Source organism: Microcaecilia unicolor, chromosome 3 (assembly GCF_901765095.1).
Source record: "Microcaecilia unicolor chromosome 3, aMicUni1.1, whole genome shotgun sequence".
Taxonomy (NCBI): domain Eukaryota; kingdom Metazoa; phylum Chordata; class Amphibia; order Gymnophiona; family Siphonopidae; genus Microcaecilia; species Microcaecilia unicolor.
This window is the reverse complement of record NC_044033.1, coordinates 28,107,477-28,130,136: the sequence shown is the minus strand read 5'-3', so window position 1 is coordinate 28,130,136 and position 22,660 is coordinate 28,107,477. Positions and strand designations below refer to the sequence as shown.

The 22,660-nt window shown below is 45.8% G+C and overlaps 1 protein-coding gene across 2 annotated transcripts in view; it reads left to right on the top strand.

Annotated features, from left to right (window-relative positions):
- Nucleotides 1-22,660, top strand: part of LRPPRC (leucine rich pentatricopeptide repeat containing) — a 346,459-nt gene that overhangs the window by 85,701 nt on the left and 238,098 nt on the right. For both annotated transcript variants that reach the window (XM_030195798.1, XM_030195797.1), the window contains exons 9-11: nt 6,443-6,597; nt 7,932-8,037; nt 8,152-8,259. In XM_030195798.1, the coding sequence (XP_030051658.1) occupies nt 6,443-6,597; nt 7,932-8,037; nt 8,152-8,259 (369 nt within the window). The remainder of the gene's footprint in view (nt 1-6,442; nt 6,598-7,931; nt 8,038-8,151; nt 8,260-22,660) is intronic.

The window sequence follows — 22,660 nt, the reverse complement described above, 5'->3', positions numbered from 1 at the left end:
GAGTTCGGGGTTTATCGCCCTATTTTGCCTTTTTTTCTCTCTTGCTACCCGAAATTAAAAAAAAACACACACCTTTTTTTCACTTATTTTCTTAGTTTTTTCTTCCTCTTAGTTTCCTTTATTTTTCGACGCGGCCGCCTTTAGGCTGCTCGGTCGGGCTCACTCTTCTTTTTTTGTGCCCCTTTTTTGGCACCATCGAGCCGTTTAACTTCGCTGCTGCCGTTTTCCCCTCCATGTCATTGAGGACACCCAGCGGCTTCAAGCGTTGTACTCGATGCAACCGGACCATCTCTGGGACCGACCCCCACACGTGGTGTCTTCAGTGCCTGGGTTCCGACCATCTACCAGCTGCCTGTAAGCTGTGTAATTTGAGGAAAAAGTGGACCCAGGTGGCTCGAAAGGCTCAACGCGAGAAGCTTTTTTCCGATCGGTCTGGTCCTTTGACGTCGGCATCGACATCGGTACCAAGGTCGGCGGTGTCAAGGGAGGCATCGACATCGAGAGTTCAGGCAATGGCTGCCGAAAGACAACAACGTGCTGGGAGCAGTGAGGCATCGAACGGGTCTCCACCTGTCTCGAGGTCTACTGCTATGCAGGTCCCCCGGGACCGACCTGAGTCGGACACGGCCCCGAGGAGGCATGAGGATTCTACGTCCTCCTCTTCGGTACCGAGGAGTCTCGATGATGGGCGTCGAGTGAAGGCGAAGAAGCACCATCATCGATCTCCTTCCAGACACGGTACCGAGAGCTCCGGGGAGCCGGCACCCGAGAAGCGTCGGCGCCGGGAGGACTGCTCACCCTCCATTCAGGAGGTGCCGATGCAACAGTCATCTGGCAGCCTGGTACCGGCTCTCGACCCCCCTCAGATTCTGGCACTGACTCCTGCACCGCCCCCCCCCCCCGACTTTTACGATGGAAGCTCTCGACGAGCGCATCTGGGCCCTTCTTCTAGAGCTTCTGGAAGGTTTGCTCCGTCAGTCTGCCTCGGGGGTTCTTGCGCCTTCCGTACCGACTGCAGAGACGGCATCTGGGTCATCACCTGTGAGGAGGTCCCCATCCTCGGTGCCGCTTGCGACCTGGGTTGACTCCCTCTCGACGTCGGTGGAGGAAACTTCGCCGGAGTCCAGGCAGGAGTCGACTTCTCGACGCCCCCCACGAGGTCGTCGATCCTCGACGTTGAGGCAGGCTCAAGCTGCTTTTAGGGAGCTTCTGTCCGATACCGAAGAGGAGCGCTCGTGGGAAGAGGAAGACCCCAGGTACTTTTCGGAGGAGAAGTTCTGTGGGCTTCCCTCTGATCCTACTCCACCGATGAAGTAAGGATGTTTCCACCTGAGAGTCTTACTTTTCTCATCCTTTGTGCCGGAAATGTCTAAGGACATTCCATTTCCTATGGAGGTTGTGGATGAGCCCAGGGCTGAGATGCTTGAGGTCCTGGATTATCCTTCTCCACCTGCTAAGGTTGCAACGGCCCCTCTGCATAATACACTCAGGGAAGTGCTAATGCGGAATTGGTCTTGCCCTCTTTCTAATCCAGTGGTCCCCAAGAAGTTCGAGTCTCAGTACAGAGTCCATGGAGAGCCTGTAATGGTGAAAGCCCAACTTCCTCACGATTCCGTGGTGGTGGACTCTGCTCTCAGAAGAGCCAAGAGTACTAGAGACTATGCCTCGGTGCCCCCAGGCAGAGAGTCTAGGATCTTGGATTCTTTTGGGAGGCAAACGTATCAGGCTGCTATGCTCGCCGCCACGATCCAGACATACCAGCTCTGCACGAGCATTCACTTGCAGAACTCGGTGAGGCAACTGCCCAGTTTAGTTGAAACACTTCCTCCGGAGCTTGCTGAACCTTTTAACCAGGTGGTCAGGCAGCAGAAGGCGTGTTGCAAAATTCCTGGCCAGGGGGTCTTACGACACTTTTGATGTAGCATCCCGAGTAGCTACTCAAGGTATAGTGATGCGCAGACTCTCATGGCTGCGCTTTGGGGGGTGAGAGGGCTGTTACGGAAATTCTATGTTATGGTTTCTGAGAAGGAGGTGAAGCAAACCCTTAATTTTTTGAAGATTTATTTATTTATTTGCTGCATTTGTACCCGCATTTTCCCACCTATTTGCAGGCTCAATGTGGCTTACATAAACACCTGTTTGAGGAATCCTTTACCAGTGGGACTGCTTAAAGTGTGCAAACCTTTAGTGTTCTATTAATTGAATGGTGACTGGTAATTTCTAGTGTCATTTAAAAAAAAACAAAACAGGTTCTAGTTATGTCTTTTACTCATAAGAGGTAATCGATCGTCATCTATGTCCAAATCATACTGACCGGTTTTTTAGTTTGCCAGTTTTTTTTTTTTTTTTTTAAGATTGTTTTCAAGAGGTTCAAGCTTTGCATATTTTTCAAACTGGTTTCTGTCCCTAGCATGGGTGTAAGACAGTAATGCTATCATTAGATAATGTTCATTTGCCTGGTGAGGCATTTGGGTCCTTTTTGCTGTTCCTGGATCTGCTAGTAGCATATGAAGCAATGAATCATGATGTTGGGTGTGGGAATTCATTGGGTTTTGGGGCAGTATATAATACATTAGGTCATATCCTGTTTGGAAACAGAATTCAATCAGTAATCTGGAAGGAGCATATTCAGACCCATTTCCTGTTGCATGTGGTCTTCCACATGCTCCCCCTGTTTTTAGGATTGTTGAGCAAATTTGGGCTATTTATACAAATTAATCACTTTCCTGAATCCAAAAGTTTTATCCAAAGTGATGTACAAGATGTCACATTTTTACCGAAGATACTCAGTTGCTTGTGCACATGGAACTAGAGTAGAATAGAATGTTGGACCAATATGTCTGTGGCACAGTGATTGGAAGGGAGCAAACTCGAAGTGAATCCTGCTAAATTGGAATTTGTAGATCAGCAAGCTTCTGAATTGGTGGCTTGAGATTCAGGGCATTACATTGTGGCCAGGGCCTCTCATTACAAGACCAAAGATTTCTAGGATAGTTCAGATTTGTATGGGCAGACTGCATATGCTACATTAAATTAGAAGGCTTTTGAAGCAGGAAGATATGGCCCAGCTTGGTGTGCCTACAACTGATAACTAGTGTACCGTATTTTTTTAATAGGAAAATCAAAATGTGATCATGTAAAACTAGTCCTGGAGGCCTTGCACTTTCTCCCGGTGGAAAACAGGGTTTTTATTTTTAAAACTTCGGTTAGGCCCACAGTATCTAGCTCCTTAAGCACAAACAAGAAATCTTCTCTCTTTTTCTCTCCCCCTCCCCCTATCAGTTGTATTGAAATTTCCAGTTAAAACTGATGTATATAGACACAGAGCTTTTGCTTACCTTGGACCCAAACTTTGGCATATGCTCCCTTTAGAAATGCAACCAATAAAGGAATTTGTATTTTTCTGGAGAATAACTGAAAACTAGATTCGTTGGATTTGCTTTTATTTATTTTTTTTTTTTGGGGGGGGGGGGGGGGGGTCAGATGTAGGTAGGTATCAGTTATTTTGTTTTATGAGGTTAGTATATTCTGACGAGGGGATTTATGGTGAGTTGTGTTATGTTGATTGCCTCAGGTGTTACTGAAGAGATACGTAAGTATTGCCATACTGGGACAGACCAAAGGTCCATCAAGCCCAGATGTATTATCTAATTTTATAAAAGTAAAATTATGCTTAGAAAAATGCCTGGTTTTGTTTATTTTTGTTTTTAAGTCCTTCAGTGAATTTGGACTTTATAGGAGAGAGACTGATGTTTTGTTGTTGATACTGGTTCTTGTAGTTTGCATTCACTTAATAGAATGCCATTAAACACATCTATGCTAATATGTCTGCTCTGTTAACCTTGAAGTTGCACCTCATAAATTGTTCACCGAACTTTGGTATCCTCAGGCCTCATTTAGGGCCTCTTTAAATAATCCACACTAGCAATTCCTGCGTGGCAAATATTGATACGCCAGGAATCGCTAGCATGATTTAGTAAACAAGGTCTAAAGTGTTTTCTACTACTACTACTACTATTTAGCATTTCTATAGCGCTACAAGGTATACGCAGCGCTGCACAAACATAGAAGAAAGACAGTCCCTGCTCAAAGAGCTTACAATCTAATAGACAAAAATAAATAAAGTAAGCAAATCAAATCAATTAATGTGAACGGGAAGGAAGAGAGGAGGGTAGGTGGAGGCGAGTGGTTACAAGTGGTTACGAGTCAAAAGCAATGTTAAAGAGGTGGGCTTTCAGTCTAGATTTAAAGGTGGCCAAGGATGGGGCAAGACGTAGGGGCTCAGGAAGTTTTTTCCAGGCGTAGGGTGCAGCGAGACAGAAGGCGCGAAGTCTGGAGTTGGCAGTAGTGGAGAAGGGAACATATAAGAAGGATTTATCCATGGAGCGGAGTGCACGGGAAGGGGTGTAGGGAAGGACGAGTGTGGAGAGATACTGGGGAGCAGCAGAGTGAATACATTTATAGGTTAGTAGAAGAAGTTTGAACAGGATGCGAAAACGGATAGGGAGCCAGTGAAGGGTCTTGAGGAGAGGGGTAGTATGAGTAAAGCGACCCTGGCGGAAGATGAGACGGGCAGCAGAGTTTTGAACCGACTGGAGAGGGGAGAGGTGACTAAGTGGGAGGCCAGCAAGAAGCAGATTGCAGTAGTCTAAACGAGAGGTGACAAGGGTGTGGATGAGGGTTTTGGTAGAGTGCTCGGAAAGAAAGGGGCGGATTTTACGGATGTTGTAAAGAAAGAAACGACAGGTCTTGGCGGTCTGCTGGATATGAGCAGAGAAGGAGAGAGAAGAGTCAAAGATGACCCCAAGGTTTCGAGCTGAGGAGACAGGGAGAATGAGAGAGCCATCAACAGAAATAGAAAACGGGGGGAGCGGGGAGGTGGGTTTGGGGGGGAAAATGAGAAGCTCGGTTTTGGTCATATTTAATTTCAGGTGGCGTTGAGACATCCAGACAGCAATGTCAGACAAGCACGCTGAAACTTTGGTTTGGATGCAAGGTGAGATATCAGGGGTAGAAAGGTAGATTTGGGAGTCATCAGCATAGAGATGGTAGGAAAAGCCATGGGATGAGATTAATGAACCAAGGGAAGAAGTGTAGATAGAAAAGAGGAAGGGACCAAGAACAGAACCCTGAGGTACGCCGACAGGCAGAGGGATAGAAGTAGAAGAGGATCCACCAGAGTGAACACTAAAGGTGCGGAGGGAGAGGTAGGAAGAGAACCAGGAAAGGACAGAGCCCTGGAATCCAAGTGAGGACAGGGTATCGAGAAGTATGCTGTGATCGACAGTGTCAAAAGCAGCGGAAAGATCAAGAAGAATGAGGATGGAATATTGACCTCTGGATTTAGCCAGTAATAGGTCATTGGAGACTTTAGTAAGCGCGGTTTCGGTTGAGTGGAGAGGGCGAAAACCAGATTGTAATGGGTCAAGAATAGCATGTGAGGAGAGAAAATCAAGGCAGCGGCGGTGAACAGCACGCTCAAGTAATTTGGAGAGAAAAGGAAGGAGGGAGATGGGTCGGTAATTAGAGGGACAAGTAGGGTCAAGTGAAGGCTTCTTAAGGAGAGGTGTGACCACAGCATGTTTAAAGGCAGCAGGGACAGTTGCAGTGGAAAGTGAGAGGTTGAGGATGTGACAGATAAAAGGAATAAGAGTAGGAGAGATGGCATTAAGAAGGTGGGTGGGAATGGGATCAGAGGAACAGGTGGTACATTTTGAGGAAGAAAGGAGAAGTGTAGTTTCCTCAATAGTAACTTCAGGAAAGGAGGAAAGGGAATGAGGGGAAGGAGAGAGAGGGGGACGGACTAGTGGAGGGAGAGGTGGTGAGGTAGAGAAAGCAAGGTTTATCTTTTGAACCTTGTTGTGAAAGAATTCAGCAAGGGTCTACTACTACTACTACTACTACTTAACATTTCTAGAGCGCTACTAGGGTTACGCAGCGCTGTACAATTTAACAAAGAGAGACAGTCCCTGCTCAAAGAGCTTACAATCTAATAGACAAGTGAACGGTCTGAGGAGATAATGAAGGGGGAGTTGGGGGAGGGGGCACCTTGAGGAGAGAGTTCAATGTGGTGAAGAGAAGTCGAGGATTAGAGCCAAGAGAGTTGGTCAGTTGGATATAATAATCCTGTTTGGCACGTAAAAGAGCAGATTGGAAGGAGGTCAGCATGAACTTAAAGTGTAAGAAATCAGCAAGGGCCTGAGATTTCCGCCAGAGGCGTTCGGCGGAGCGGGTACAGGAACGTAGGTAGCGGATATTAGAAGTCAGCCAAGGTTGAGGTTTTGTACGCCTTACAGGGCGGGTCATCAAAGGTGCAAGAGTGTCTAAGGCAGAGGATAGAGTATTGTTGTAAGAAGAAACAGCCTCGTTGACAGACGTGGATGGTGCCACGGTAGAGAGGAGGTTTTCTTTCTGTGATAACACATTCCGTTCCTCTTTTCAGATGCTATGAACCTGTGCCTGAATCTTAAAACTCAGGGATTCGATGACACAGCCTTTCAGATTTTGAAATCCTTCCCCACGTCATCTGACGATCTGAATGGAGACTCTTCCCAATATGGCAACTTCTTTCTGCGGCACTGTGTAAATATGGATACGGTATGCAGGATTCTCTACACCTTCCAGTACTATACATAGGGTTGCGTTGCTGTGCAGATTGTGGTTATAAGAAAGAGAGCGAGATGGGTGACTGGCATTTTACAAACATTGTTTATGGGGAGTTCTATTTTTGCCCTTTTCCTCCCTAATAGTCTCCGATGCTCTTTCCCTTTACTCCAAATAACTTTGGAAACTCTTACTAACCCAAGAGTTGCAGGGCTTTTCAAGTAAGTTAAATACTCAGCATTGCTTGAAAAGGTGTGCCCAGCCCTATTTAGCCCCACCTTGGAGGCCCCCCCCCCACACTGCAGCCTGTACTTGGGGGGGCCAGCCTCTTAAGTGCATCACTTCCATAGATCTGTTTTCTGCCTTGTATCTGGAAAGAAAGGTCAGCAAACAAAACAATTTAAGACAATATTTCTCTTTTTTTTTTTTGACTAAAATTGTACATTGCTCTTTTTTGTACATGAAGCCTTTGTAAGATGCATAAATCTATTAAAACTAATTTCACACTCCCCACTCTCTATACCATGCCTTTTGGGGTTGCCCAGGAGTGAAGGCCTTCTGGGGAGAGATACAGAGGTTCATGTCTTCCATGGTAAAGAAACCAATGGGCGGGAATTGGGATCACTATGTGCTTGACACGCAATCAGCATTCCAAATGCAGGCTGAGGGAGATAGGATATGGTGTCGCAAGGTCTGTCTGGTGGCCAGAAAGAATATTTTGCAGAGTTGGATATCTCCAGAACCACCTGCATACTGGCAATGGAGGAACCAGGTGCATGAGTTAGCCACATGGGAAGCTAGGGAGGCGAAAGGGTCTCCGAAACCGAAAAAGAATTTTATGACGATCTGGGACCATTACATACAGGGACTAAGCCCACGCGGGCAAAGCCTGCTTCTCAATTTGTTGTAACTTTGATTCGAGGTCTAGCAGTCCCTTCAGACTTCTTCTCCAGTAATGGTTGGCATTGGGGATAGGGATGGGGGGAGGGCCTACGTGGGCTATCAGAATCCAAGCTCAGGGGGGTAGGAGGGTATGGGATGCGGGAGAGGGAAGAGGGAGGGCTTTGAGATAAATGGGGAGGGGAGGAGTTAGGAGGGAGGATTAAAGGACAGACGAGAGACTGAAGGTATTTCAAAGTGATTCCAGGAAAGGGGGGGATAAATGTTAAAAGTTTGATGACGGTATGTTGTGTTAAGCACGTTTTGAGGAAAGTTGGCGTATTTGAATGTCAATTCATAATATTTTGTATGTATACTTATTGAGATGTCATCAATAAAATTGTTGAAATATAAAACTAATTTCACACTTTTTTGTTTCCTCCTTGTAGCCATCAAGCAAGTTAAAACAGTTCTGCGATGAATTAAAAGCTTCGAATTTGCATGCCACGCCACTGCAGTTCACATTGTATTGCGCTTTGGATGCAAAGAAAGGCGGTACGTTTTTCCCATATGAATTCACAAGGTTATCTGTATGTTTTTTTTTTTTTTGTTTTTGTTCAATTAAATATAGCCTTGTGTGACCAAACCCCTCCCTAAACTTTTTTTCAGACTTGGCATTGGATCTTGTGAAGATATTGAAGGAAGAAGGGCTGCCTGTCAGAGCTCACTATTTCTGGCCATTGCTTGCTATGTACCAGAAAGAGAGCAATGTTGAAGGTTGGTTACTTAAATGTAATACAGGAATAGGACTTCAGCTTTCCTTCTGCTTGTCCCAAACAATTGGCTGAAGTTCTTTCAGAATTCTACTTCTAGCAACTGGTGTCAGGGTGTCCCAGTAGGGGGACCAAATTCTGCAGAACAGATCTCCTGTCTCTGATGCAAGGTCCGTTATACTATGTCTTTCCAAAGCGCACATTTGTATCATCAGTGATCTCCAGCGGCTGACTGTGGGCTGTTCCTCTGTTAGCCTTACTTGTAGGATTGCTTTCTTCCCCATCAAGGTTGCCCGCTGAAGGAATGCCCTTAACGCCAGCCGGTGCTTGCCCCTGAATCGTAAATTATATGAAAAAGTTGCTTGGGGGAGTGGTGCCATCTAACACGCCACATGCTCGAGACATGTTCCGCCATGCTTTTCCAGAAGCCATGAACTTTTGGGCATGTCCAAAACATGTGGCCCAAATGTGCGTTTGTGCGGCCACATTTCGGGCATGAGTCATTATCTCTCAACGTGGCTCGATACGCTCTGTGTGGTGATATATACATGCGAAATATAAATTTGTATTGAGTTTCCCACCACAGCACATTTTCGGTTAACATGTATATCCGTTTAATGCATGTTTCCAGTTGTTCTTGAGTGACTCGCACTCCAAGTTCTGCGTTCCACTGCAGGCTGAAGTTCTAAATCTAGCTATGTTACAGGTACACTAAAAAAAAATGTAGTCTACTTTTTCATGATTTAGGAAAGAAGCACTTTATTCTTCCAGTATATGTGTTTTTTTGTGGAAGTGCAACAGAGCTGTTTAGTTAAAGTTTGATTTAACGGACTTCTTTTTTTTTTTTTTTTTTTTTTAATGTACCTTTTATTGAGAGAGTCTTATTTGTTGGAAAGTAGAACTGGGGTGACTTAGTCTTCTGTGAAAAACGATACGCTATTTGGGTTCATGGCTGTCCAAAAAGGGCCCAGCCAGATGCACCTCATCCAGGGTTGTGCTGCTGTTTTCTTGTGGAAGAAGTTTCCTAAGCCTTTCTTTAACTACTCATGATGACTATTAAATAAATGGAATTTTTTTATTTCAGCCTTGAATATTTTTTCCCCTTTTCTCTTTGCTGATGGATTAAATGGGAGTTTTAGTTACAATAATGAGAGAGGCAGGAAAACTTCTATTGCTAAATGAGTGATCATGACCTGACAGCATGCTGATTGAGGAAGAGTAATGCTCAGTCTTATGGTTCTTTAAGTAGGTTTAAGCATTTAACACACTTCCCCCCCCCCTTGTTACACCAGGGATGTCTGGAAGATATGAATAGGAATTGAACAAATAATAAATTGTAAAGTACAGTATCTAATTCCTCGGTTTGCGTTGCCGGTAATTCAGAAAGAGTAATCTTTATAAAAAGATGCTTTTAACAGAAGTACTTTCCCCTCGGGGAAACAAAAAACTGTCTCTTTCTTCTCCTCTTACAGTATAATGTGCTCTGGAATGAGATGCAGAGTTGTTAGTATGACACCAGGTGACAAACAAAGTGCACAAACAACCCAAAAAAGTGCTTTTAGCAGGCTCTTCATATCGCAATTTTATTTTAAATATACAGCAGCATCAGGGCTCGGAGGAAATGCTGAAACAAGTATTCCCTAATTGTTTCTGGCTATAAAAGTCTCTAAATCCTTTTAAAGGAATCTTTGTGAAAACAATATGTTGCTTTGATTAACTCTTTGGGTCTTCGCACAGGTTGCTCAGCTGCCTGGTATCTCTCTTTGTAGTAATATAAGTCAGCAGGACAGCATGAAACTGTTCTGAGCTCTTCAGCCGTGCTAAAATGGGGTTAGCCTCGCAATTTGGATTCATTTTTAAATACCTAATGCAGTGATTCCCTAAACTTTTTTACTAGGGCTAAACCCTAAAATATTTTTTCATATACCGAGGAACCCGCAATTTATGTAAACATATATGTTAGTACAAACAGATTCTGTAGTCTAATTTGAGGAACCCCTGAAGAGAGCTCGAGGAACCCCATTTGGGGATCACTGACCTTTATAAGCACTTATAATGTTTGGTTTTACACTTTTATATATTACATACTATGAGATTTCATTGCCAAGATAGGGTCATCTGCCTGGTGAGGAGGTTTATTAGAAGTTAATACCTTGCCAGGTCTTAAGTTGACTGGTATAGTAGTAGATTGAGAGTCCTAATTATGTCATTGCCACGTTCCATCATATCAGTGTCCTTGAAATTTTAACATGTTGCATATGTGCTTCGAGACTGTGTTGTGTTGATCTTGGCATCAACACAATCTCAGTCTTGATAAACATATGAAAAAAAAAACGTTGCTATGTGCTCAGAATTTTCACAGAGGAGCATTGGAGAATTTAGTTACGCAGTTTTCTTACTGCACATTCACAAGCTTTTCATGTACCATACTAACTCTTGGTTATATCTGGTTCTCTGAAAAACATAGCTCTTGTCCGAAATTCTAGGTATATCTAAGCTTATGGCAGCTGAAAACTTTAGGCGTCTTGCTAAAACAAAGTTTGAGCACTCCTGTGTTGATACAACTCTGTTCATAATAACTACCCCCATTCCTTTTTGTCTTGATATAATTTAACAGTCCTACTGCAAAAAGGCCCTGTCTGTTCTGGAGAAAGTGATATTTTAATGCAGTAATTCCCAGGTTTTGTGCTGGATACCACCATTGGGTCTTCAAAGATTTTGACAGTTCCCTAGGTAAAATCTGCTGAAATCACTAAATCAAGAAATTTGAAAAGTACAATCAGTGCAGGATAGCAGTGTGAAAATAATTTGCAACATGAAGCATCCAGATTTACAACACTAATACTATGTTAAGCTTCACAGGTGGGTTAGATCTCAGAAGTAGGTCTTCTGAGCTTGGAAATCACTGGTCCAGAATCATTCGTTATCTAGTAAATTGTGTGTTTGGATAGTATCGCATTTGTGACTTTTTTTCAGCTTAATACATCAGTTTGTTTCAAACTTCTAATGATGTATTTTTCCATAGTAAATGCTTTTGCAAACTTCAGAAAATCTTTCTTCTGCTGATGCTTCAGGTAATAACTTTAGAAGTCATTGCTAACCTTGTCGGAAGCAAACTCAATTAGTTCAGCAGCATATCTGTTATCCACAGAAAGTGCAAACCATGAAACTTCAGAAGACACACCATTTTCATTGCAGTATTGGATTGCATAGAAACTTAGATGGTCTCAGTTTGATTCCATTTAAGAAATGTGAGAGAATACCTAGAGAAGAAAGACAAGAATATGATAAAAGACATTCATATATCTCTAAAAATATAAATATGTAAAGCAAGCAAATACTTTTTTGTGCAGTGGATTTTCTAGGACAAGAAGTCGTAATATGAGGCTCACAGGAGATATTAGAAAAGATTCCTTCACAGAAAGGGTGGAGAAGCATGGGATAACTTTTCAGGGGATGTGGAGGCAAAATTTTTAACAGAATTTAGATAAGCACAGAGGATCTATAATTTTGATGAAATGGAGAGACCAAGTTCTACTCTTATTTATGTCATTGCATAAGGGAATAATTTGGACAGAATATATGGACCTCTGCAGCCTTTACTTGCCATCTGATTCTACTACTACTACTTCACATTTCTAAAGCGCTACTAGGGTTACGCAGCGCTGTACAATTTAACATAGAAGAACAGTCCCTGCTCAAAGGAGCTTACAATCTAAAGGACAAATGTAAAGTCAGTCAAATAGTCAGTCAATGATTCCATTGAGCAGCTTGTTTCCTGATTTCTGAGTAGGAAATGTAGCAAGTCTTTTTATGCTGTGGACTTTGAGACCTTGTCAAACACCGAGACAGAATGAAAGAACACATCACCCACATTAATTCAGAACTTTAGTACTAGAAATATTGCGAAATTGGATACCACTTTGATTTTAAATGGCATAACAGCAGCACAATGGGGCATTTGTCTTGAAATGTTAAATACCCAGTGACCTTTGGGCAATTTACTGTATTTGTGTTCCTGGTTGAATGATCTGAACTGTGCTTCATTTTGTGACCCACCTGTGAAGCTCTTCTAATGCACAGTTCAGAAATCACCCTAGCGAGATAGTCTAAGCAGAGCTATTCTGTAGCACTGTTTTACTTAGCAGAATGAAGGTGCGTGGGCCCTCTGCTGCATATCATAACAATATGCTTGGGGCTGTTTCTTAGAGGCAATTGTTACCTATTGGGTCTTACTGTTTCATTTTCTGACATTTGTAGGTAGTATCTTCCCTTTTCCCTAACATTCCAGATCTCTGCACTAAGAAATTTACGTATCAAAATCTGGATAAAACTGTGCGCTGGAATGTCCAATGGGTACAGAAGCAGGATTAATTTTTATATTATAGACCAGCTTCTTTGAATTCAAATCTATTTACGAATGAGGATTGTGATCCAAGCACCGTCTTTTTTTTTTTTTTTTTTTTCTTCTGCCCTATAAAAATGGAGTTAAATGTCACCAAGACTATTTAATTAAAAAAAAAAATCAGATTAGGAGTTCTTAGAAATAACAGTGTCAAAATATCCAGTGTGGGCTAGCTTCTATGGTTCACAGTCTTGATCATAAATTATCTTCATAATGAAGAAGGCAAAATGAGTAGTAGATAATCACTTGCCTAATAGCTTATTAACCTTTGCATGCAGCAGAACTCTGAGAGCAGGATACAGGAGAATTGTATTAGATAACTTCTTTCAGTGTGCTGCTAATCTTTGCTAAAAACAAAAAAAACCATAATTGATAGTCATGAAAAGGCTTGAACATGTAGAATAGGGGTTTCTGTGCTCAAGTAGGCTTTTACAAAATTGCCTAGAGGGCACACATGCGTAAAAGTTAAGTGCACAGAAGCTTAGCACCTACTGTTGTGTGATAAGTAGCCCTTCATAAGGGAAACGCGTGGGTGAAGAGGAGCTGGGAGTGGCACCTGCATGCACACATATGCACCTGTTCTTTACTGCACAAAGGGGCACACAGTTACACCTGTCTTGATGTGCCTATTTTACCTGGGATAGTTTTATAGAGGCACATAAGTACCTATGTGCTTTTCCTGCCTACACTGTTTGTTATAAAATTATCATTGGAGACTCTCAGAAAAAAGTGTCCTTGACCCAAAAATACATTCGGATATATCCCGCAAAAATTACACTAGGTGGAGTACAGTTGCTCATAACCACCTTTTGTTACTAGTGCAGTAGTCTGAATTCTGATGCATTTTTTAAGGACTACCACTGTTCTGGTTCTATAGCATCTTGCACCTCATACTATAGACTTGAACTGTTAAGCTTTGAAAGATAGGATCCAACAAGATTATACCTTAATTATATTTTGTAGTCTTGGTGACTTGGGCAGTGTTTTGTTTTAAGGAAAACTTAAGTAGATGATGTGTCTTTATTATGGTGTGATTTGCCTGCCTGTGTTTTGTATATATATGGCCGCCCTTGCTCTCAGTAAAATACAGGTCAATGGCTCAGGCTAAAGAGCTAGGCCTCTACAAGCAAATGGCTCATAAGAGCTAGGCTTCTCTTAAAAATCCAAAGTCATCTCTGATACAAAATACATTTTTCTGCTTCACAAGCTGAACTGAGTTCTCAGGGAGCTGGCACGGGAGGGGGTCCTTTGCTCTTATAAACATGCCTGGGACTGGCATCGGTGAAGTCATGAAAGATGTTTTGGGTTAATGAAAGTAGATAAGGGGGTAGATGTACGTAGTTAGAGAGTACTCAGAGGGAGGGGGGAGCTGAGAATAGCTGAGAAGAGCAGAGTGACCGATTAAGTCATCTCGCCAGCTGTGCTTTGCACCCCTTTTGTGTATAGTTAGAACCTGGGACCTAATGAAGTCACCCTTATCGGTTCCTTATCAACTGATAAGGGATAGCAAGTTCTGCTGACAAAGCTGGATCCCATTGGAATCCATTGGGTTGAGACAGTATAAAGGAAGCACCCCGAGAGGTGTAAGACGGAGATGCAGATGCTGATGGAGGAGAGAGACGGAGTACCACCGAGAGCTGATGTGTGCTACTGTTAGTTGGGCCTGAACCCTAAGTGGGTGGGCCCCAGCCCACCCAGACCCACCTGTGGCTACGCCACTGAATTAAAGTAGTTGTTACACTGTGGAAATAATTTCAGCCTTTGATGAGTTTGGCGAGGCACAGGGCTGTGTTCCCGGTGTGAAATGAGTCGCTATCCAGGCTCTTCGAGTGTACGAATTTATTTTCCACATACCCTTTTTGAATGTAATATATGTTTCTCAGAGGACAAGTAGGCCATATTCTCACATATGGGTGATGTCATCCTCATCGCCCAGTGCGGAGCTTAAACAAGCTAGTATAGCTTTAAGAACAAGTGCAATTTCCCCACCCACCGCAAGAGTGTGGGACCATCAGTCCCTTTCTTATCATCTGCTCCAGACAATTCCTGATGAGTGGGTAAAATGCCCTCCTACCAGCAGAGGGAGACTGAGAATTATTGAGTTGTGACACCTGTATAAAGGGCTGTGCAACACTGACCTCAGTATTTCTCAGTCTCCCAGCAGAGGTAGGTGAGTCTGTGCAGCCCTACTCTTATTTGGTTGGGTGTGCCATTTTTGGCCCCATTTAATAAGAAAAGTTAGAATAGTATTAAAGTGATTGCTTCAGGGGTGTTCTGGAGCAGATTTTGCTGGTGGTTTAAAAAAAAAAGAGGCAAGAAACAATACACAGCCAGCAGGGAACCCCCCCCCCCCCCAAAAGTCTCTCTCTGGCCTCGGTATTGGGCCCCTGTGCTTTTGGGGGTGTATACTCCCCACTTTTCCCCCTCCTGCTCTCCTTTGGTGAATGGTGTGCCTCGGACTTCCCCCCATTTACCTGGGAGAAGTTCTTTGAGGCGGGCCCATATTTGGAACAGAGCACCGCCAGTATTTAAAAAAAAAAAAAAAAAAAATTTTTTTTTAAAGAACAAAAAAATAAGACGACACTCGGGGCTGGTTGCAGCATGCTATCAGGCAGGGGAGCATCTTTTGCAGTGGGAAGCTTCTGACTGGACACCGCTCTGGTACAATATGGCATGGCCTCCCAGGCGGAGAAGGCACGCAGGTATGCGGCCTGTTCCACTCGGCAGGTGGTCTCTGTGCACAGTGGTCTTTGCCGTTTGTGCAAAGAAGTGGAGACAGTGAGGGGCGTTGACCTGGAATTGGGTGTCCCGGTGGCGGGGAGTACTGGGAAGGCCCCTCGGCAGAGTAAGTCGGCTTCTCTCGGGGAAACTGTGCACCTGGTGCCATTTTGGCGGGAACATCAGCCATTTTGGGTTTGAGTGCTGCGAGGCTTGACTCATGAGTGAGACCGCCACTTCTTAACAGACGTGATGCCTCTGTGTTCCCCTCTCATTTTCTCCCAGAATTTGTTCTATTACATCATTAGGCTTATTGCCTGAATAGGCTGTAGGAGATCCCCCGGTGACCAGGTCCTCAGAAAGGTCACTGGGGGGGGGACCCTTGCTGCCAAGAAGGCCCGCATTGCAGCAGGGGAGGACCTGGAGGAGGTGCTTTCCCTCAGGTCAGAGCTCCCATTCTCTGAGGCTGTGGATCAGGGAGATTCCAGGGATGCAGAGAGCCTGAGGGTGCCTGCTCAGGTGCCTATGGGGGAGGATCCCTCAGTTCAGATTTTTAGGCAGCAGGAGTTGCCAGCTTTGTTGGCAGAGGTGCTGCGGGCTCTCGGATTCAAGACCCTCAGGTGTCTCGGAAGGGCAACCCGCTGTTAAAGGGGGTGCGCCGGCTGCCCCAGAACTTTCCGTATCTCGAGGATTTGTGGGAGTTGGTGGAGGGTGAGTGGCAGACACCAGATTCGCCATTGTGCATTGTTCAGGCAATGGCCCAATTTTATCCAGGACCCTAAGGTCGATTCTTTGGTGATGGTGGTCACCAAGAAGACAGCTATTCCTGTAGAGGATGGGGGTGGCCCCTAAGGACCCTCAGGATCGTAGAATGGAGCTTTACTGAAGCGCACCTTTGAGGTTTCAGCCTTGGTGTTACAGGCAGCCATTTGTGAGGGTTACATGGCGCGGACCTGTTTTTGGTGGGCTGAGAGCCTCCCAGATGCACCGTCAGTATGCTTTTCACAGGCGTCTTCGGATGTCAACTTGGAGTTGGGCATGGCCTTTCTCTCGGATGCTCTCTATGACTTAGTCCACGCGTCTGCGAAGAACCTGGCTCTGGTGGTTGTGGAAAAGCGATTTTTGTGGCTCCGCAATTAGTCGGCAGTCGTGGCCTTCAAGGTTTGTGTGAGTCAGCTTCCATTTCAGGGCAAGTTGCTCTTTGGGAAGGAGCCAGAGAAGCTAGTGGAGAGCTTGGGTGAATACAAGGTTCCCTGGCTCCCAGAGGACCGGTCCCGCTCAGCTCCCCGTTTGGTGGGTCGGGAATGCCTGAGGGAGCTGCGCAGGTATCGGTCGTGTCGAGGGGCAGGTTCCCAGCGTAGTCGTTACTGGAGTAGACCTCAGCCTTTTCAGTCCTTTCCTTTCTTTTGGGGCAACAGACAGGGAGGTCGTGATGGGGCCTTTGGAAGTTCTGGAGGTTCCAGAGCTTCACAGTGAGGATGTGGGGGCCCAGCCTTTGTTGGTGCCCATTGGCAACAGGTTGCAGCTGTTTTACCAGAGGTTGGCCTGTGTGGCATCAGATCAATGGATCCTAGACATTCTCTGAGGAAAAACAGGCTGTAATATTCTCACAAGTGGGTAGACAATCCGCGTCGCCCAGGAACCGGCATAATAGCTGAAAAAAGTTCTAGAGCCTTGAGGACCTTGCGCCATGCTCCACCGTGCATGTGCGGAACACCTTCCCACCCGCAGCATCCCCGCGCCTTTAGTTCTTTTCTGTGAGAGGAAGCGGCTGCATTTCGTTGCTGCTCCTCACACACCCGGGAAGAGCCTTTTGCCACATTTTTCGCTGGCTTTTTTCTTTTTCGCTAGCTTTTCTTTTTGCCTTACAAAATTAAAAAAAAATCTTTCAATCCTGTATTCAGTTTAGTTGTTTTTCCCGCTTTGTTTCCTTTATTGTCGTCGCGGGCCCACTTCAGGCCTGCTCAGACAGGTCTCCCATTTTTTGTGCCCCCCTTTTTTGTTGACACCATTGCGACTTTTCATTTCACCGAGGCCATTTTCCCTTCCATGTCATCGAAAACTCCCAGTGGCTTCAAGCGTTGCTCCTGGTGCAACCAGACCATCTCGGGTACTGATACACATTCTTGGTGTATTCAGTGCCTTGGGCCCGACCATAGCCCGGCAAATTGTGTCCTTTGCTTTCGTATGAAGCAGAGGACACAAATTTCCTAAGAGGCTCAATGAGAGAAACTTTTTGGAGCTTGGTCTGGTTCTTCGACGTCTGCATCGACATAGAGGTTGTCAGCGTTGACATTGAAGGAGGCATTGGGAGCCGAGGTAGGGATGGCTGCTGTGAGACCATGAGACATTGGGAGCAGCAAGGCGTCGAGTGGGTCTCCACCTGCCTTGAGGCCTCCTGCTATGCAGGCCCCTGGGATCGGCCATTGTCGGACCTGACCCCAAGGCGACATGAGGATTTGACGTTGGCCTCATTGGCACAGAGGAGTCTGGTTGATGTGCATTGGACGAAGGCCAAGAAGCACCGACACTGGTCTCCTTCAACGCACGGTGCTGGGAGTTCTGGGGCATTGACACTGGGAGGACCACTCCCCCCTCCATCCAAGAGGTGCCAATGCATCTTTCTCCCAGTAGCCGAGATCCTGCTCCCGCACCCCAGGCGTTGCAGCAACCTGATCCCACACCAGCCTCTCAGCCTTTACTGATGGCGGCCTTCGATGACCGTATCCGGGCCCTGCTCCCAGAGCTCTTGGAAGGATTTATGCAGCGATGTGCATCAGCATCGGGGGTGCCTGTGCCTGCCGTGTTTTCTGCTGCGGCCCCGCCTGGCCCTCAGCCCGCAGTGTGGCTTCTGGCACCTGCAACACTTGCGGCTCCAGTGTCAATTGCCACCCAGGCCGGTTCAACTTCTTCGTCGATGGAGGAGGCATCGCTGGAGTTGAGGCATGAGCCAACTCCTCGACACTGTCCTCAAGGACACGGGTCCTCCACGTCGAGGCGGGCTCGGTCTTGGACATCCCTGAGGGAAGTCTTGTCCAATACTGAAGAAGAGCGCTCGTGGGAATCGGAAGAGGATACATGACCAAATGTCAACACTAGAAAATCTGCAAATGTTCCACAATTATGAAACATCACTTCTGTACTGCGTGTTGCCCTGGGAGCTGAGGGTTTTTACGAAATGCCTAATGGTAGTTGCAGTGTCGCTACGCAGGCTGGGAGTGCATGTGTTCCCTGATCTCGATGATTGGCTGGTGAAGATCACCTCGAAGGAAGGTGCTCAGGAGTAAATGCAGATGACTATGCAGGTGCTGGAACTACTAGGGTTCATAATAAACTACCCCCAAGTCCCATCTCCATCCCGTTCAGCAATTGGAGTTCATAGGAGCCATGTTCGATATGAAAAATGTCCGAGCTTGTCTCCTGGAGGCGCGTGTGTACAACCTTCACTCCTTTACGTCCAAGATTTGGACATTGCAGCTGGTCACAGCTCGGCAGATGTTGAAATTGTTGGGCCACATGGCTTCCACATTATATGTTACACTGATGGCACGTCTTCACATGAGGTCTGCTTAATGGACCCTGGCTTCTACTACTACTACTTAACATTTCTAAAGCGCTGCTAGGGTTACGCAGCGCTGTACAATTTAACATAAAAGGACAGGCCCTGCTCAAAGAGCTTCTCAGTGGTATCAAGACACAGGAAGTCTGGAGGATGTGATTCGAGTGGCCTTGGAACTGGTGTGTTCTCTCCAATGGTGGACAATTTGGTCCAATTTGACCTTGGGACTACCATTCCAAATTCCTCAGCCACAAAAAGTGCCGACGACTGATGCATCTATCCTGGGGTGGGGAACTCATGTAGATGGGCTCCACACTCAAGGAGCCTGATCCCTCCAGGAAACGAGTCTTCAGCTCAATCTCCTGGCGCTCCGAGTAATCTGGAATACTCTAAAGGCTTTCAGAGATTGGCTGTCCAACCAAATTATTCTAATTTAAACAGACCATCAGGTTGTGATGTATTACACCAACAAGCAGGGGGGCACTGGATCTCACTCCCTGTGTCAGGAAGCTGTCCAGATGTGGCTTTGGGCACGCCATCAAGGCATGTTTCACCAAACCACTTATCTGGCAGGCATAAACAATGGTCTGGCCGATAGATTGAGCAGGATAATGCAACCTCATGAGGGGTCTGTGAACATGGGCGTAGTCCGCAAGATCTTCCGAGTGTGGGGCACCCCCTCAATGGATCTTTTTGCCACTCAACTCAATCACAAGGTCCCTCAGTTCTGTTACAGGCTTCAGGCCCATGACAGACTAGCATCAGATGCCTTCCTTCTTTATTGGGGGACAGGCCTTCTGTATGTGTATCCTCCCATACCTCTATAGGGAAAGACTTTGTTGAAACTCAAGCAAGACCGTGGAACCACAGTACTGATGGTTCCCTCTTCTTCTGGAATTGTCCTCTGAAGAACCATGAGGATTGGACTGTTTTCCGACCCTCATAATACAGAACGAAGGGTCGCTTCCACATCCCAACCTCCAGTCTCTAGCTCTCACGGCTTGAATGTTGAGAGCCTAGAATTCGCTTCCTTAGGTCTTTTGGAGGCTGTCTCCTGGGTCTTGCTGACTTCCAGGAAAGATTCTACTAAGAAGATTTATTCTTTTAAATGGAGGAGGTTTGCCGTCTGGTACGACAGCAAGACCAACTCCGTAAGGTTTCACCTTAGTTTAATCAGTGCTTATCATCAGCATGTAGAGGGTACGCCTATCTCTGGACAGCCTTAAGTTGTTCGCTTCATGACAGGTTTGCTTTTGTCAAAGCTCCCTGTCAAACCTCCACCAGTGTCATGGGATCTCAATGTTGTTCTCACCCGCCGATGAAACCTCCTTTTGAGCCACTGAATTCCTGCCATCTGAAGTACTTGACCTGGAAGGTCGCTTTCTTGGTCGCCGTTACTTCAGCTGGTAAGGTCAGTGAGCTTTAGGCCCTAGTAGTGGATGCATCATGTACTAAGTTTCATCACAATAGAGTAGTCCTCCGCATTCACCCTAAGTTCTTACCGAAGGTGGTGATGGAGTTCCATCTGAACCAGTCGATTGTCTTGCCTTCATTTTTTCCCCCGACCTCATGGCCCATCCTGGCGAAAGCAGCTTGCACACCTTGGACTGCACGAGATCGTTGGCCTTTTACATGGAGCGGACGAAGCCCTTCAGACAGTCCGCCTAGTTGTTTGTTTCTTTTGACCCCAACCAGAGTGGGGTCACCATCAGTAAACAAACCATTTCCAGTTGGCTAGCGGATTGCATTTCCTTTGCTTATGCCCAAGCTAGACTCACTTTGGAGGGTCATGTCACGGCTCATAATGTCAGAGCCATGGCTGCGTCGGTGGCTCACCTGAAGTCAGCCTCCATTGAAGAGATTTGCAAGGCTGCAATGTGCTCTTCAGTCCACACATTTACATCTCACTGCTGCCTTGAACAGGACACCCAATGCGACAGTCGATTTAGGCAATCCGTGTTGCAGAATCTGTTTGGGGTTTAGAATCTAACTCCACCCTCCTAGGCCCGTTTTGTTCTGTTCCAGGCTACACTCTCATCTAGTTGTTTATTCTTTTCAGGTTAATCTGTGGTACGCCTTCGCCGTTGCGAGGCTCAATTGACCACTCTTTGTTATTTTGGGTGAGCCTGGATGCTAGGGATTCCCCACTTGTGAGAATATTACAGTCTGCTTGTCCTCTGAGTAAGTGAAGATATTTACCTGTAGCAGGTATTCTCCGAGGACAGCAGGCTTCATATTCTCACAATCCCTCCCACCTCCCCTTGGGGATGTTTTCTTACCAGTTTTGCTTCTTCTTTTATGCTGTTATATTTAACTAAAAGCACAGGGACGCTGCGGGTGGGAAGGTGTTCCACGCATGCGCAGTGGAGCGCGGCGCGTGCTCCTCACAGCTCTAGAACTTTTTTCAGCCATCTATTATGCTGGTTCCTGGGTTATGCGGATCATATACCCACCTGTGAGAATATGAAGTCTGCTGTCCTCGGAGAATACCTGCTACACATAAGTATCTTCGCTTTATCAAGGACGGTTATGCAGTGGAGTTTCATCTTCCTCTTCCAGATGCTTTTCTCGTCTCTCCCTGCAAGTCTCCGGTCAAAAAGGCAGTTATCTGGCAGACCCTGGAGAAGAAGAAAGAGGTTCTGGGAGGTATTCCATTTAATTTGTGGTACCCAAAAAGGAATATTCCTGGCATCCTATTCTGGATCTAAAGGGGTTGAATCGGGCCGTGCACGTTTCTCTCTTTCGTATGGAGACCCTATGTTCGGTGGTAGTAGCAGTGCAGATGGGAGAGTTTCTGACCTCCGTAGATCTGTCAGAAGTGTACCTTCATATTCCGGTTCTTCGGGATCATCAACGTTTTCTCCAGTTTGCAGTTTTGGGGAAACACTACTAGTTTTGGGCAACGCCCTTTGTCTTGGCTACTGCACCATGGATCTTCTCCGAGGTGATGATGGTGCTGGAGGCTCACCTCAGGCAGGGAGGGCATTCTGGTGCACCCCTACTTGAACGACTGGCTGATAAGAGTGAAGTCCAACAAGGAGAGCTGCACAGCCATGGCTCGGGTGGTCCAACATCTGGGTTGGATTGTCAATGTGGCCAAGAGTTCTCTTCCCCCAGTCATTCGTTGGAATTTCTGGGGGTTCATTTCGACACACAGGATGACATGGTGTGCTTTCTGGAAGCACGGATCCAGATGATTCAGTCTCAGATTCTTCGGCTGCTTGTAGTCAAGGATCCATCCGCTTGGACAATTCTCCAGGCCTTCAGTTCCATGGCAGCAGCAGTCGAAGTGATTCCGTGGGCAGGGGCTCACATGAGACCTCTTCAGACTGCTGTTTTGATGCATTGGTCTCTTCAATCGGATACGCTGTCTTGCAGGGTGCAGCTTCACAGGGTAGTGCACCTCAGCCTTCAGTAGTGGCTGGATTAGTGGTATAGGATTAGTGGTATAGGAAGTTCTATAGATGCAGCCAAACATTATGCACTATTTCTGGCACAGAAAAGCATTATTTATTTATTTATTTATTTGTTACATTTATACCCTGCACTTTCCCACTCATAGCAGGTTCAATGCGGCTTACATAGTAGTAGAATTACAAAGTATAATGCAGAGAAAAAACATGCTAAGCTTAGTAGAGTAATGGGGATGTGTGTATAGGTAATATTATAAGGGAGAGGGGGTAGAGGAGGTAGGAGGAGGTGTTAGTATTAGGTTTGATTGAG